The following is a 16,636-nucleotide window of genomic DNA, read 5'->3' on the forward strand; positions in this document are numbered from 1 at the left end:
TGCCTCGCCAGTCCTACAGAGGTATATAAGACTGTATAACTTTTGGAAACATAAACATCGAGTGCCCATCCAATATGAAACGTAAAGAAATAAACATCGCCGCGGAGAGGAGAAAAAAATCAGGTAAAGAGAGAGTTGCTCGCTGAAAATATATAATAACATAGACGATTGAAGCCCACTAAAACATCAGACGCGCTTTTAATGCGCCATTGTCAATGCAAGAAGGGCCATACGGCAGTAGAGACCGTATCTCATCTGTTAATTGCGACGTTAGCATGGGACATCACAAAACGGCCAGGGCCGGTCCCGGTCTTAAGGGGGATGAAAACTCACCTGTCGGAAGTAAGCTGCCCGCTGGTCGAAATCAACCTCCTCGGCGATTTCTGCGTTTCTGGGCAGAGGGTGCATCACGACCATGTGGCTCTTGGCGTGCTTGAGAAGAGCGTTGTCGATGACGAAGCTGTCCTTGAGGCGCTCGTACTGCTCGAGGTCGGCAAATCGCTCCTTCTGCACGCGGGTGGAGTACAGAACATCGGAGCGTGCGACAATCTCGGGAGTCAGTTGTTCGGACTCGGCAAGGAGCTGGCCGGTTGGCTTCATTTGTTGACGGATCTCGGAGGGCAGGGACAGATCCTTGGGTGCGACGAGCTGGATGCGGACATCGTAGAATTGGAGCAGCTTGATGAGAGAGTGGACAGTGCGTCCGTATCTCAGATCGCCAGTGAAGGTGATGGTCAGACCAACGACGGTTCCGAGCTCCTCGCGGATGGTGAAGAGGTCGAGGAAGGCTTGGGTGGGGTGCTCAACGCTACCGTTTCCGCCGTTGATGACCGGGACTGGGGAGAACTTGGCGGCAATCTCGGTGCTGGCTGGGTCAGGGTGGCGCAGGACAACAGCGTCTCCGTAGCAGCCCAGAGTGCGGAGAGTGTCTTGCAGAGTCTCGCCCTTCTTTGTTGAAGAGTGCTCCGTGGCAATGGTGATCGTGCGCCCTCCGAGTCTCTGCATGGCAGCATCGAACGACGCGGATGTCCGAGTAGATGGCTCGTAGAAGAGAGTGCAGAGGAGGCGACCCTTCAAGACATCCAAGACGCCCTCACGTTGGACTCCAAGACGCATCTCTTGGGCCACAGTGAAAAGCAGGTGGAGGTCAGATCGGTTGAACTGGTTGACAGAGAGCACGTGCTTTTGCTTGAAGGGAGAGCGAGCGAGCATCTGGAGCAGCGGCGAAGAAGCCCGAGGCACAGGAGCGTACAAAGGAGGGCCAAGTTCGTTAGCACTAGGAGCAGGGAACTGCTCCACGGGCCTGCGGCGGCTAGGAGTGCCAGTAATGGACGGTCTTCGGTCAACGGCTGTGTCGACACGTGGAGAGACTGCCTTGAGAGAGGGAGACGTGGGCATAATCCTGTAGCCGGACATGTCCGAACCCTTAGCAGCATCGGGAGTGATTCCACTGTCAAGGCAAGATGTCTTTCCTTGGAAGTTGACGCGCTGAACAAGTCCCCTGACATTCTTGCCGTTGAAAGGAGACCAGGCCTCGGTGCTCTGGTAGAGGTAGGGACGATCGATTTCGATCTCAACAGAGCTGTCGGATTGCTCGTGCAGCTCGAAGATCTTCTTGGGGTTCTCGTAGAGTCGCGCAATGACGTCTTCCACAGTCAGACGACCTTCGGAGACAGCAGTGAAGAGCAGAGGCAAGGCCTCGGCAATACCGGCAGCAGGAGATGCCTTCTCGCCAGCAATCTGGAACGGAATGCTGCCGATAGAAAAGATATCAATTGTGCTGAGGTGCTCCCACAGTGCCTTCTGGTCCTCGACGGTTGGCAAGGAGCTAGCCGCAGGGAAGTCATCCCGAGAAAGGAAGAGACAGTAGATCGAAACATCGCAAGTCACCTTGAGACCTTTCTCCTTGCTGAGCGCAATGAGCTTGATGTCCTCCTTGGAGGTGACGCTCATGACATGAATGTTGCGGCTGTGCAGGCTTGCCAACAGCAAGACGGATGCAAGATCTGTGGACTTGGCATCAGTGATGATGGGCTTGCTTGATGGCCAGGAGCCGAAGTGGCTGGTGACGGCAGCGACCTTGCTGATGTTACCAGACAGGTGGTTGAAGGGGATGAACAGAGAGCCAACTTCTCCGGTCAGCTGGCCAAGCTCAGCAGAGTTGGTGGAGGTTGCGACAACGGAGAAGTTGTAATCGCAGTACGAACTCTTGGCAGCGTTCTGCTGGATCACCTTCAGGGTGCGAGTGTCCGTGATGGAAGACTTGACGCCCACGGGCATGACACGCACCATGCTGAAACCTGCAGCAATCGAAGCCTTGGACATGATCTCGAAGTCCTTGGAGTCGGGGTTTCCGAGACCAGGAACGAAGGCTCCAATGTTGATGAGACCAGGGAGGATGATGGTGCGGTGGCTAGTCTGGTAGTCAATAGTCTGCACGTCAAGAGCGAAGTGGCGAGCGATAGCCTCAATCAGAATCTTCGCGTTCTTGACGTTCGTAACCAGCGGCGTCTGGTAATCCACAGCCATACGACGGGTGCGGTAACCCTTGCTCATGTAGTTGGCAGGTCGTCGGAATCTGTTGTTGGACGGCAAGTTGATGTACAGATCAATGAGGTTGTTTGCCAAGTGCTGAGTGAGCGAGTACTCGGACTTGACATCCTCTTCCTCACCTGGAAGGATTTCCAGGTACTTCACGGGAACACCGTGCTCCTTCAAAAAGTCTGCAGTACCGGACGTGGCGAAAAGCTCGAAGCCAACATCACGGAGCTTGCTAATGGACGGCAGCATCTCCATCTTCTCCTTGTAGGAACCAATGGACAGCAGGATGTTGCGCTTTGGCAGACGGAATCCGGTGGACAACAGAGCCTTCAGGTAAGCCTCGTACTTGTCGCGACCAAATGAAGCAACTTCTCCGGTGGAGGCCATCTCAACACCCAAAACAGGGTCTGCTCCAGAAAGTCGGGAGAAGGAGAACTGGGGAACCTTCACACCAACGTAGTCCTTGGGGACGGAGACAGGAGGGTATTCGGCGAAAGGAGCACCGATCATTGCTTTTGTAGCCATCTCAATAAGGTCGACGCCCATGACCTTAGACACGAATGGGAAGGAACGAGAGGCTCTGACATTGCACTCAATAACCTTGATGTCGTTGTCCTTGGCAATGAACTGGATGTTGTAGGGACCAGTGACGTTCAGGGCGTTTCCAATCTTGCGGGTAGCTTCTTCAATGCGTCGGACAGTCTCAGGGTCCAAGTCCTGGGGAGGCAGGATCAAGGTAGCGTCACCAGAGTGGACACCAGCGTTCTCCACATGCTCAGAAATGAAATGTCCAACCATAACACCGTTGCGGGCCACGGCATCCATCTCAATTTCCTTCGCGTTCTCAATGTACTTGGTGATGACCACAGGGTGCTCGCGGGAGACGTCGGCGGCTTGGTTGAGATAGCTTGCCAGGTCGTGCTCAGAATAAACCGTGTTCATGGCAGCACCCGACAGCACATATGAAGGACGAACAAGCACTGGGTAGCCAACCTTGTTACAGAAGTCAGTAGCCTCCTCAATGCTGGTAAGCTCCTTCCATGATGGTTGATCGACGCCAATACGGTCAAGCATACGGGAGAACTTGTATCGGTTCTCAGCGCCATCAATCATCTCAGGCGAAGTACCAAGAATGCGGACGTTGAGACGGTGGAGTGGAAGAGCGATGTTGTTGGGGGTCTGTCCACCCATGGAAATGACCACACCGCCCGAAGACTCGAGCTGGTAAATGTCGAGAACGGTTTCCAGGCTAATGTTTTCAAAGTACAACCGATCAGCCTCGTCATAGTCGGTACTGACAGTTTCAGGGTTGTAGTTGACCATAACGGTCTTGTGGCCCTGCTCGCGAAGGGTGCGGATCGTTCTCACAGAGCACCAATCGAACTCGACCGAAGAACCGATACGGTAAACACCAGATCCCAAAACCATGATACCATGGTCGTCGAATTTAACATCATGCTCGGAAGCGTTATATGTAAGGTACAGGTAGTTGGTCACCGAAGGGAACTCAGCGGCAACTGTATCTATCTGCTTAACGATGGGGGCAATGCCAGCCTCCACACGCAGCCGTCTAATAGCAAGCTCGTTCGAACTGAGGAACTTGGCAAGCTGGCGGTCAGAGAAACCGAGCTGCTTGGCCTTTCGCAGAAGTGGGGGGGTGACGGTGCTAGAATTGAGCGTCGTCATAAGCTTTCCGAAGTCACTGAGACCCTTAAGTCTACTGAGGAACCACTTGTCGATGCTGGTGAGTTCCCAAATATCATCAACGCTGTATCCAGCAGCCATGGCGTTTGCGATGGCGAAGAGACGCTGGTCAGAAGGAGTCTGCAGTTCACCCTTGATAGACATGAGAGCGTTGGTGTCGTTGAATCCGAGATTGTTGAAATCCACTGATCGGATAGCTTTCTGGATGGCTTCTTCGAAGGTCCGACCGATGGCCATGACCTCACCAACACTCTTCATAGAAGAGCCAAGCTGTGTAGAAACACGGGTGAACTTCTTCAAATCCCAGCGAGGAATCTTGACCACGCAGTAGTCAAGGGACGGCTCGAAGCAGGCGCAGGTAACCTTGGTGACAGAGTTCTTGATTTCGTTGAGCGGGATACCCAATCCAAGCTTAGCAGCGATGAAAGCAAGAGGGTAACCGGTGGCCTTGGAAGCAAGGGCAGAAGACCGAGACAAACGGGCATTGACTTCAATAATGCAATACTCCTTGGAGAAGGGGTTCAGAGCGTATTGAATATTGCACTCTCCAACAACACCAAGGTGACGAATCACGTTAACTGCCGTCGTACGCAGCATGTTGTAATCCTCATCGGAAAGTGTTTGCGAGGGGGCAACAACAATGGAGTCACCGGTATGAATACCAAGAGGGTCAAAGTTCTCCATGTTGCAAACAGTGATACAGTTGTCTCTAGCATCACGAACAACTTCGTATTCGATTTCCTTCCAGCCCTTCATACTCCTTTCGATCAGTACCTGAGGGCTGGCAGCGAAAGCCTTAGTGCAGAGGTCCTTCAGTTCATCCATGTTATCGGCGAAACCACTGCCAAGGCCACCAAGTGCGTATGCAGCACGGACAATGACAGGGAAGCCGATGGCTTCGACCACTCCGAGGGCCTCCTCAAGACTGGAAGCAGAGGCCGACTTGGCGCACTTCTCGTTAATAGAGTCCATGCTGCGCGCAAAGAGCTCACGATCCTCAGTGGTGATAATGGTGTCGATAGGTGTACCGAGGACCTTGACACCCAGTGACTCGAATTCATCCTTGAGCTGAATACCAACCTGAAGGGCAGTCTGACCACCGAAGGTAACGTAAATGGCGTCGGGCCTCTCGTGCTTAATCACTTTGCGCACAAAGTCGGCGTTAACCGGTAGGAAGTACACCTTATCCGCCAGACCCTTGGAGGTCTGAATGGTGGCAATGTTAGGGTTGATGAGGATGGTGTAGATTCCTTCCTCCTTCAAAGCTTTGATAGCTTGACTTCCAGAGTAGTCAAACTCTCCAGCTTGTCCAATACTCAGACCACCACTGCCCAGAATCAGGACCTTCTTAACCGAGACACGGGGGGCAAGCTTAGTGTTTTCAGCGATAGTGCCGCCTGGGAAGTTGACAGGCTTCTGAAGGGCATCAGGTGACGCGATAGTGTCCTTAATAGCGTTGATGAAAACATCGAAGAGATATTCCGTGTCCCGGGGACCGGGGGTGCTTTCAGGGTGGAATTGGACACTGAAGTAAGGTCGGCTAACGTGACGAATACCTTCGTTGCTGCCATCGTTGGCGTTCACGAACAACTCCTGCCAATCAGTGGGGAGAGTGGAAGAGTCGACAGCGTAACCGTGGTTTTGCGAGGTGATGTGGCACTTTCCAGTCACCATGCTGGTGCAGGGAATGTTGTGGCCACGGTTACCGAACTTCATCTTCGATGTCTGGGCACCAACCGAGCGAGCGATCAGTTGGTGTCCAAGGCAGATACCAAAGATAGGAGTTCTCGCCTCCTTCATGGACTTCGCTAGGTTGTTAACTGTCGTAGAAAGGGTGGCTGGGTCACCAGGACCGTTCGAGACGAAAAGACCATCGTAGTCTTTGCCGGCAAGCGTGGGGAAGTCATAGTCCCAAGGAACAACGAGAACCTCAACACCGCGGGCAAGTAGGCACCGCAGTTGGTTGAACTTGAGACCGACATCCAGGCAGAGAACACGGAGAGGGCGGCCGGAGGGGTGCTTGAGAGCGACGTTCTCCGGGGGCGTAAACAGTTTCGGTTCGCGAATAGATACTAAAATGGCCGAGTCAGAGAAGGTCCTGCCAAATCAAACTGGGCGATGGCATAACAACTCACCTTCGTCGACGAGGTTCTTTGTGTTGGGGTCAACCCAGTCAATCTGTTCAAAAGATGACTTCCAAGTATCCTTGGTCAAGAGTGCATCGCTTTCAGCAACATCGGCCTTGTGGAGCAGCATACGACCGAGCATGGAACCCTTCTGGCGAATACGCTTGGTGAGGGCACGAGTATCAACCCCGTGAATGGCCGGAACACCCTGCTCCTTGAGCCACTGGCCCAATGAAGACTCGGCAAGGAAGTGAGAGTAGTTCTCTCCGGCATATGTTGCAACGACCAATGCTGCAATGTGAATCTGGGTGGACTCGAAGTACTTTGGTAACGTCTTCAGCAGTTCATCCATGGTCTCCCGCGATGGGACACCATAGTTGCCCACCAGAGGGAAAGTGACGACGAGAATCTGGCCACGGTATGACGGGTCCGTGATGGATTCAGGGTATCCGACCATACCGGTCTGGAAGACCAATTCACCTGCTACGCTCTTCTCAGCGCCGAAGTTGTAGCCCTGGTAGACGGTGCCATCCTCAAGCTCGAGCACACACTGTCGCCCAGTGCTGCCCTCGATTCCTGAGGACGCAGGAGGAATGACAGCGCCATTGGCGGTCTCCATTGAGGGAAGCGGTTGTAATTCCTTGCTAATTGGGTTATAGGCAACGGCACCTCCAGCCTGGGGGCTCGAGGGAAGAGCCGGCTCCTCGTGACCGACGGTCTCAGACATTGTCGGCGATCGTGTGGTGGGGGAATGAGGGGAAATGGTCCTCTCGAGGACAGTGTGGCAGGATATTCACTCTACCGTAGCATCAGCAGCCTCCAAAACACTCCTTGAGCAACAATGGGGGGCCAAGTGAGGGTATCTTTGTTTGCTGCTTCTGCACGGGGAGGAATATAGGAAAAGAAGAGAGAGGGGACTCGGACGAGCGAGAAATGCTGGAATGGCAGAATAAAAAATTTGAGTATGGCGGGCACAGCGAGCTCTCCCATTGGTCGACTGCTTCACCGACTTGAATATTTCGGCGGATTTCTGCCGCGGGCGGTAGAAAATTCTTCTCCGATTTCAGCTGGTTTTGTGCCTTTTTTTTTTTTTTTTTTTTGCCATGAAATTACATAACGTCGCCGCTGTGTAGGTTCCCGAACTCCTCTTTGGACCGGGGATCAAGACCAGGTTCTATAAAAAGAGATCGCGTTGTGACCTCTTTCCTGGTAATTCAGCTGTCATCTCACTTCCTAGCTTGTACCTACTCACTACAAATCAAATCCGTCTTCACTATGCTACAATTACAGCAGTAGGCCGCAAACTCGGACAAACCGCACGCTGCAGACTCCGGTTTCTTCCCCGGTGAGCGCTTCAACTCGACTGAGAAAAAGCAACCGTAAAAGTGGGATTGTTCCAAGGTTGAGGGGAAGAGCGGGTCGAAAGCGAAGGTCATCCAAATCTGCGACCCTCGGAGTCAGGGTAGCTTACCCGACAAATCAGCGACGAGTATCACTGGCGCTTGCAGTAATAGTGATACTAATAACCATGCAGGCGGTGAGAAAGAATGCATGCCCAGAGTCTGCAGGCGACGCAGGCGTGGGTGGGCGCCGGTCGGTCTGGAACTCTAGGTCCCGATCCAACAAGCTACCGGGCAAGCTGGAGTCCAGCTACCTTGAGGATCAAGATAGAAGCTCTAGGTTATAATCATAGTCGGCGTAGAAGTATTGTTTGCATTTTTATCAAGTTTTATGTATTGCGAATAAGGCTCATTCCAATATTCAAAGAAACCGGACCTTTATGTGCCTATCGGCCCGCGATCGGTGCATTGCCGACATGTTGCATTAAGAATATATAAACAACGATTCCAAGTACAGGGGGTCAGGCGCAAGTATAGCAATACCACAAACGGAAGAGGCGAGGGAGATGTGCCACTCATATAGCACATAATATTTAAAACTGAGCGACAAGTCAAAGAAGATTAAATTGCGAGATTCCAGCCTCAACGCGCACTGGGCGACTTCTTGTTGAAATAAAGACCTGGTCGGTTTAGCGTCATGTCCGGCGAATCTGGGAGCTCAGATCATGCCCCGTGCGTCTTGTCCCGCCACCAAGACAACGGCCCTGCAGCTTCACCCCGGAGAGCTTCCAAGTTGACCAAAAAGATCTCCCCCTCCTTTCCTGGTTTTGCTGCACCACCCGCAGCGTGCGTGATTTCAACCAGCAAATCGCCAGCAGCCCCCGGAACAAATCCGTCGTCACCTGCCCTCCGGCGCAAAAACTCTTTCTTCAACCTTCTCGCTCGTTGTGTCGCTCATTAGACCAACAGCTTCTCCCTGAACATGCGTTGACATAATTATTTCGACTCGTCGCTGACTTACACAAGGAGGGTACCAACCATGCTTGCGTCTCTCCTTCGCCCTAAGAAGCGACGAGAGTATGCGCAAAACTCCCTATTCCCTTCACCCGACCCTGCCGACCAGTCCCGATGGCCGTTGTTGAGCAGAGATGGTGGATATAGCAGACTTCGCGAACATAGAACTGACGACGACGATGCTGAAAATGAGAGCATTGAAGATGAGGATGCCGACGGGGAAGACGAGGACGCCCCGATCGAGTCCTCGCCTCTTCTTCCGATATTTTCAGCGCCTCACCTTGGTATGGGTTTCCATCGCAGCTATTATTCAGGAGCGACTTTACTGACTTATCCTTATTCTAGACGCGCTCCCAATCTACGATATCACACATGCTATCCGGTCTCTGATAATTTCGCGGTGCGAAACGACGTTGACTTGGGACCAGCTACGCTCGCCTCAGATTTCGCAGTTCTTGGTGAAACCTATTCAACAGAAAATAAAAGCATTGCACTTTACGCGGGCCACGCTGTATGCGCTGATGACGAACTGCCTACAATTCGACAGGGAAATTCATTTGAACCCAGGAAACAGTGGCACAAACCAGACCAGAGCAATGGTGAGCGAGCTTCTCGCCATAAAGTTGCTCAGAGAGTACACTACTCGCGAGTTGATTGATGCTCTATCTTATGACTTTTATCCTCTCCAAGGTCAGAAATTTGGGGAAAATAGAAATGCATATCGCACATCAGGCTGGACTCCTGCGGCCGGCGGTAAATCACGCCCTGGTGCTGCTCGGATTTCTTGTCTCGAAATTGCCATCCGAGCCCAAGCGAAAAGGTTTCTGTCTCACCCCCTCGTCGTTAAACAGCTGGAAGCCATCTGGGCGGGCACAATCGTCTTCCACTCAGCTGCAGATAACCTACATCGTTCATCCACACAGGCCCGTTTCGGGAGAGACCCCATATCTTATGGTGCCACCTCTAACAACAACACTGCGAGGTCTTCAGAGAGAAAGAACTGGTCCGATACATCAAGCCTCCGGCGATCAGTAACGCTCTATGACCCACGCGATGCCTCGCTATTCAAGCTCTCCCGCTTACGAGTGCCACGATACAGACAGTTCCTTTCCACGTTATCCTTTGCCGTTCTCCTTGGATTGTTCCTTGCCGTTCTACAAGAGAGGAGTATAGAAATCTCTTCCCTAGAAGTTGTGTTTTGGCTTTGGAGTGCTGGGTTTATGCTCGATGAGATTGTTGGTTTTAACGAACAAGGCTTTAGCCTCTACCTCATGAGCTTCTGGAACATCTTCGATCTCGGAATTCTCATCCTTCTATTTTGTTACTACTGCATGCGGCTCTACGGCGCTTTCATGCCGTACACTCACAAAGAAGCCGTTGCGGAGAGGGCGTACGATGTCCTGGCTGCAAATGCAGTTCTTCTGTTCCCTCGGCTGTTTTCGATACTAGACCACTATCGATATTTCTCTCAGCTCCTGATCGCGTTCAGGATAATGGCCTCTGATCTGGTTGCGGTGTTTGTTCTGATCGTCATTGCGTGCAGCGGCTTTTTTGTGGCCTTTACCTTGTCCTTCGGCAGTGGCCAAGATCAATCACCTGCATCAGTCGCGTATGCGTTGTTCCAAATGTTGATGGGATTTACTCCCGCTGCATGGTCCCTTTGGGATGAATATAATTTTCTGGGGAGGGTAATCTTGACGATGTTTCTCTTCATTTGTCACTTTGTCGTCGTCACCATACTGATCACAGTCCTTACAAACTCGTTCATGAGGATTGTGCAGAATGCAAACCAGGAACACCAGTTCCTCTTTGCTGTCAATGCGATCTCGATGGTCAAGTCGGATGCGCTTTTCTCCTATGTGGCGCCAACGAATATTCTCGCTTGGTTAATAACTCCTCTCCGATGGCTGATCCCTTTCAGGCAGTATGTGCGCCTCAACCGGACTATAATCAAGATCACACACATGCCTATTCTGTTTACCATCTGTGCTTATGAGAAAACGATTCTCTGCCCACAAATGGTCGACTCCACTGACCTTGTTGATTCGCCTTTACGCTCTGAAACCAGAGTTGATGATCAGCCTCAGCATCGATTAAGGGCTCTGAGTTCCCGAGTTTCCCGATTTGTTCGAGCACCGTCCGTGGCCACATTTCAACAGGATCGCGCTCTTGAAGAAGTGTTCCGACAGCCGGTCCGCGGAAACCAAAACCGGAGCCCTGTCAGAGCTATTCAAAGAAAGAGCAACCATCTTGTGAACAACTGGATGCAAGAGATGGGATCCGGACCAGTCAATCCACCTGATGAGCAAGATTCCGACGAAGTCGATCGACTCGAGCGGTTGCCTAAGGGCCGTCTACCCTCTCGACGGAAACAAGCTCGGAGTCTTCGTGATTTCACGGGGTCAGTTGCTTCAAACCCTGAAGATCACGTACCGCACGCAATCTCGTCTCCTGTTACGCCGCGTAATGGGAGAAACTTCGCACCGCAGAGAAGACGCCTATCGCGTCAGACAGACATTGAAGGCGACAACGAACTTACGAGCGACGACAACCGCGCTTTGGCTGAACAGGAATCAAACAACCAGGACTCCGATGATCATTCAAAAACCAGCACTGCGCCGAAGGGTAAAGTCACACCGAAGTTCTACAGCTCACGCCCTTCTACGGCAATACGCAAGTCTCGCAAAAACAGTCCCAACCGGTTCACCCGACACCACTCGCGAAACCCCTCTGGCGCGACAATATTATATAACCCTATATCTTCAAGCCACGATGGGGAAAGCGATACGGAAGCGCCCTCAATCCGACCTGCACCGAGAATCATGCCCAGTCAATCATTTTCCATGTTTTCGGGGCCTGGAAATGGTCTAGAAAGAAGACACAGCCTGGACGACGGCAGAAGCCCGAATGCAGACCCGTTTAGGTCTAATCCCAGGTCTGTACCGAACATTGGACATTTCCTGGGACCCGGTAACGGTTCCTGGCGACACGACGCATCCGCACTTGAAGGTCTTGGCTCGGACCTGGGGGATGGTAAGGCCATTGCGAACGGCTTTGTCGGTGGTGCACCATCAAGCTTCACTACACAAATGGCGTATGCAACAGGAGGTATCCGACGCAGCGGTAGCCCCAACAGACGCCAGGATATGCTCAGCAAGCTTGTGTTGGCTCGGATGAACAATATCGAAGAAGGTTTCCGTGAGGTTATCCGAGAAGTGAAGGATCTCCGGTCCACCCGCAACCAAAGTCGGCCTGATGAGCAACGGGCCGGCCAGCGAGACAAACGACGGACAGAAAAGAAGAGGAAACCTCCAGGGTCTCGGAAGAGCAAGACGAGCGATGGGACTCGAACCACAGAGCCGACTTTGGCTGAGTACCAGCCAGAGACAAACCAACACGATGATGTATGATGGATTATTCTTTTTTCTTTCTTCTTTTACTTTCTTCTTTTGCCATGCAGTGAACCACAGGCGTTTGTTTGCTGTTGTACATTGGACTGGGCGGCTGTTTCAACATGGTACTGTGTATACATTGCTTTGCTAGACCGGTTTCGGGCTAGACGACAAGATATAATGCTGTATGTTTAACGAGAGTCATGAATCCACGTCTTCAGTTCAGCAGAATACCCGGACTGGCTAAAGTCGATCTAAATAACCAGCCAGCGGGCAGCGATGCTGCTGGTACCGAACCTGGGTAGCCCCCAGAGAAGCAGACAAGGATTTTCACCTTATAGAGTAGACTTCCAAGTTTCTCCAGGCTGATGTGGAGGTTACAAATGGTGCAAACGCGTGTGAAATGAAGTATGTATTGTTATTTTTGATGTTGTGCCTAATAGAGCTGCACAAGCCAGTCATTCAAAGCCAGAAATCCAGTGGAAAACAAAAAGAAACAATGTAGCGTTGAGTGATATGAAAACAGGCAGCAGCCCGATGTGTTACTCAACTAGGAGAGCCCCCTGCATGCCGGCTTACCTACATGGAGAGGGTTGATCGATCAAGAACACTTCCAGCTCTGGCCGGGGACCGTGCCAACCAACTGCCCACTCAGCCTCATCTGCATCATCAAGTTTTCTTCATCCTTCATTCTCTTCATCGGCCATATACAAAGACCATCAGCTCGGTCCTGATATCTTCTGTCTCTTTGCTCAAACCGTCGTTTTCGCTTACTTTCCCCGCTATTTGAGCCTCGCAACACATCTGCCCCACACATATTGGTATACCACAGCCTCTGCGCCCAACAAGGCTGTCAACTATCATGAGCGTTTCCGAGCTAGAAGAGATTCTCTTCTTCGAAGATGCCGACACTCTGGCATTCATCGACACCCCATCCTACAAACCGGCCTGGACCTTGCAACCAAGTTGTGCCCAGTCTATCGGTCATAGAATTCATAGTTGGAAACTGCTGGGAACAGGTTCGGATGTTCTCAAACAGTTATTCGACCCAAAATTACAAGAACGAAACATCAAGTATCGTGGAGGACTACCCGAGAGAATAAAGTACATAATTGACCTCACTCCTCCCTCGACTGAGGAAGATGCAGTCCTCCACTTGACCGAGTTATCCTGCCCGTTTGGTATCAGGACATGGGCTTCCGCGCGGTTTCGCTTGGAACTTCCTCCCCAGTGTGTTTCCGGGGTAGATATACATTCATCCGATGATGACGGGGACGATAGAGATCATTCTGGCTATCCAGCAGAGTATTCGCCCGCGCGGCATCGTGCAGGTATTGTCCGCGTCCTGCGGGTGCTGGAAGGACTGAATCCAGCACTCGATACTCCATGCAAACTCTGGACGTTTTTTGCTGTCGCAAAATTGTATGAAATCTCAACCCTGCCGGATATCAGCATGCGAGTCACGTTGTGGATGTATGAAGGGGAGAACAAGCGTTTCATTGAGCTTCATCCGGAAATCGCCTATCGAATCGCGAAGGGAATTCAGTGTGACTACCTTCTACAGGATGCATTCTGTGTTCTAGTTGGAGAGGAGGCATTGCTGCTTCTGCGCAACTCTAGTACTCCCATGCCCAAGCAACAACAGACTACCACTGTCCATGGACGACTTCGGGAAATGTTGGACGATGATGATTTGCAGCGAGTGCAGTATGCCGGTGAAGCATTCTTAGGTCGTATCTTTGAGAAATTTGTCGAACTTGCTGGGGACGATATGCACTGGTTGAAGAATCTACCTCAGTTTCGACGAGCTTTCTACTCCCCGTTTGGTCCGCCAGAGGAGGAAATAGTGAACGATCTCATGTTGACCTTGAAAGACTGGGTGCGGGCTACTATTTTCATGGTACTTTCTCTGGAGAGCGAAACTTGGATCCCAAACAAATACAAACTTGAGCCGAGCGGGAATTACCCTACAAGGGACTTTATGAACGTTTACAGCTCTATGCCTTTCATGGGGCGCATATTGACAAGAACATTCTGGGTGATTCTTAGTGAAAGGAAGCTTGATCAGCTCGATGGCGAAAAGGATATTGGCCCATCTAGAGACTGTTCCCTTGCTAGGATGGGTGGATACATAGGTGCTTTTCGAGATCAGCACAACGCACTTGTCAGATACGTAACAGTTGCAGAGCTGCGTCGCAAGGTCCGCTCTTTCAATAGTCTCTTCAGCATTTTTCTGGCTGGACAGCCAAACCACCCGGCTGGCGACCATACGAACCAACATGACGAGAATCCGTTCGTGCCAGAGGGATATTTCGCACTGTCCAAATTTGTCATAGAAGTCCAGCAATACATTTCATTATTTGCCAGAGAAATGATAGCGCCTCGTCGACCTGTGATGTCTTACGACCTAACGGATACCCTCACACTCCTTACAGAAAATGAGTATAGATTCCTTCCTTTATGGGCCGGAGGCTGTGATGATGGCTCCGGAGGGGTCTACGCAGACCAGATACCACTTGCCGAAACAAACGGCTTTTCTGCTCCAGGACCTTCTATTCACACCGGAAGTGCTGCACCATCAACTGCCCCATCCGTTATGTCGTTTCTCGAGAGCACAGTCCATGGCGCGTCGCACAGGGCCACTGAGGGATTTGCCAGTGAAGCCGTATCCATCAACTCAGAAGTCATGTCAGAGGCCGGCAACGCGAGTGTAGCTGACCCTTCGGATTTCCAGAAGGTCGATGATGAGCTTTCCTTTGCGTTGGATTCATCTGCAGATGATGTCGATGACGTATTTTTTGATGGGGATAGCGACAGTGATGATACCGTTGTTGTTGAACACGCCGATATCAGTGAGCTTAGTGAGTTCGAAGAGATGGACCTGGACGAGGGTAAGGTGCAGGATATCCCACTAAGGGAGAAAAGAACGGCTGCATGAGTCAGTGCATTACCTGTACATGACTTCTAAAAGAACACGAGATGATGTAACAATTAGAATGACTTAATGCCAGTAATTAATTATCCAGTCTCTCAGGCTCAATCAGCTCTTTCAGGGTGAATGAATGTTGTATGCAATCCGGGGAAGGAATGTTGCACGTGACCAACAAGGTACAAGATGTCTTGGCATTGTCGACGTCACGAAGCTCCTCTGACATCGATCTTGATATCCATAGCTTCATCATTATCATTCCCCATACGACTAATCTAGATATAGCGATAATCTATCTGTGATTAGAAGCCCGCCCACCATGGCTTCATCATCCAAGCCATCGAGCTTCCTGCTCTAGTAGGTCACCTACTTTTTTGGTCTCCATGCCCAAGCACATCACGATCAATTTCTATAGACACCGGCTAACCAGATCTCCAGTTCCTGTATAGCGCACCGCACAACAATCCTCGCTGAACATTCCGCGCCAGGCTCCTCATCCACTGCCGCCTCGTCTCTAGCCTCCATCATCCTCCCCAAGATCAGCCATGACCAATCCCAAAAACTCACGTACACCCACGAGCGCCTTTTTGTGCACTACATCTCTGATTCTCCAACCGGATCTCCCGAATCATCAACCACAGAGCCCTCTTCCTATGCCCCGCTGAGCTACATCGTCGTCGCAACCGCCGAACAAGGCCGCCGCATTCCCTTCGCGTACCTCCTCGAGATGAAGCGCAAGTTCCTTGCCACATACCCGCCATCCAACACGGACTTCGCCTCTTTGCCAGCGTACGGCTGCGCAGCTTTCAATTCGGAACTCCGCTCGATGCTGCAGACTTTCAATACGGCCCCACCCGCAGATTCGCTCGCGTCGGCGAGGAAGGAGATCGACAGCGTGAGGGATATCATGACCGAGAATATCGAGAGGGTGTTGGAGCGCGGGGAGAGAATTGACTTATTGGTTGATAAGACGGATCGGCTTGGTGGGAGTGCGCATGATTTTCGTATGCGAAGTCGCGGGTTGCGCAGGAGGATGTGGTGGAAGAATACCAAGTTGATGGTGCTTTTGGGTGTTGTGGTTGTGTTCCTGGTTTATCTTTTTGTCGGAATGGGGTGCGGATTACCGGGTTGGGGGAGGTGTGTTGGTTGAGACTTGAGAATGATGCCCATTTTATGGGGTAATTAGCTGTTGTAAAGGATACGGTGATGACAACCTATATGGTTGATGGTTTAGCGTGTGTCCAGTGAGAAGCACATCTTCTCTTACGTCTTTCTCTGTAACGATATCAATTGATCCATGAACATGGTACAGCGGGTATCTGCCAGGAAGCAGTTTCATGACCTTTTATCTTCATGTATATCAAGTTTTAGATACCCCCGGATCACTCGAGGACCTTCAGTACCAAAAAGGCTCAAGGGAAATCCCAGATTGAAAAAAAAGAATTGCAAATTTGATTCGAAATAACTAGAAAACAGAATAATCTACGATGTAATACCAAAAGCTACAATTTATATGGATATGTATCTCACTCTCAAACTCGCAGCGTCCTTGCTATAGTGAGTAGCTCAGTGCGAGTCTGCAAGCGAGGC

General features: G+C 51.3%; 4 protein-coding genes across 4 annotated transcripts; 3 read left to right on the forward strand and 1 right to left on the reverse strand.

Moving 5' to 3' along the window:
• Positions 1–198: 198 nt before the first annotated feature.
• ASPSYDRAFT_143875 (bifunctional carbamoylphosphate synthetase/aspartate transcarbamylase) lies at positions 199–7,098 on the reverse strand (the record flags this gene model as incomplete). Its single annotated transcript, XM_040841384.1, has 3 exons — positions 199–255; positions 334–6,317; positions 6,381–7,098. 3 exons carry the CDS (start codon positions 7,096–7,098, stop codon positions 199–201), a joined length of 6,759 nt encoding a protein of 2,252 aa, XP_040706325.1.
• Positions 7,099–8,750: 1,652 nt separating this feature from the next.
• ASPSYDRAFT_86206 (ion transporter) lies at positions 8,751–12,135 on the forward strand (the record flags this gene model as incomplete). The annotated part of the gene is made up of 2 exons (XM_040851621.1): positions 8,751–9,009; positions 9,071–12,135. 2 exons carry the CDS (start codon positions 8,751–8,753, stop codon positions 12,133–12,135), a joined length of 3,324 nt encoding a protein of 1,107 aa, XP_040706326.1.
• Positions 12,136–12,979: 844 nt separating this feature from the next.
• On the forward strand, positions 12,980–15,055 carry ASPSYDRAFT_86207 (uncharacterized protein; the record flags this gene model as incomplete). Its single annotated transcript, XM_040851622.1, has 1 exon — positions 12,980–15,055. The coding sequence occupies one exon, from the start codon at positions 12,980–12,982 to the stop codon at positions 15,053–15,055; it is 2,076 nt and encodes a 691-aa protein (XP_040706327.1).
• Positions 15,056–15,365: 310 nt separating this feature from the next.
• ASPSYDRAFT_86208 (synaptobrevin family protein) lies at positions 15,366–16,196 on the forward strand (the record flags this gene model as incomplete). Its single annotated transcript, XM_040851623.1, has 2 exons — positions 15,366–15,403; positions 15,485–16,196. The coding sequence occupies 2 exons, from the start codon at positions 15,366–15,368 to the stop codon at positions 16,194–16,196; spliced, it is 750 nt and encodes a 249-aa protein (XP_040706328.1).
• Positions 16,197–16,636: the final 440 nt, after the last annotated feature.

The sequence above is a fragment of the Aspergillus sydowii genome (assembly GCF_001890705.1).
Source record: "Aspergillus sydowii CBS 593.65 unplaced genomic scaffold ASPSYscaffold_2, whole genome shotgun sequence".
In the NCBI taxonomy this organism is placed as follows: Eukaryota; Fungi; Ascomycota; class Eurotiomycetes; order Eurotiales; family Aspergillaceae; genus Aspergillus; species Aspergillus sydowii.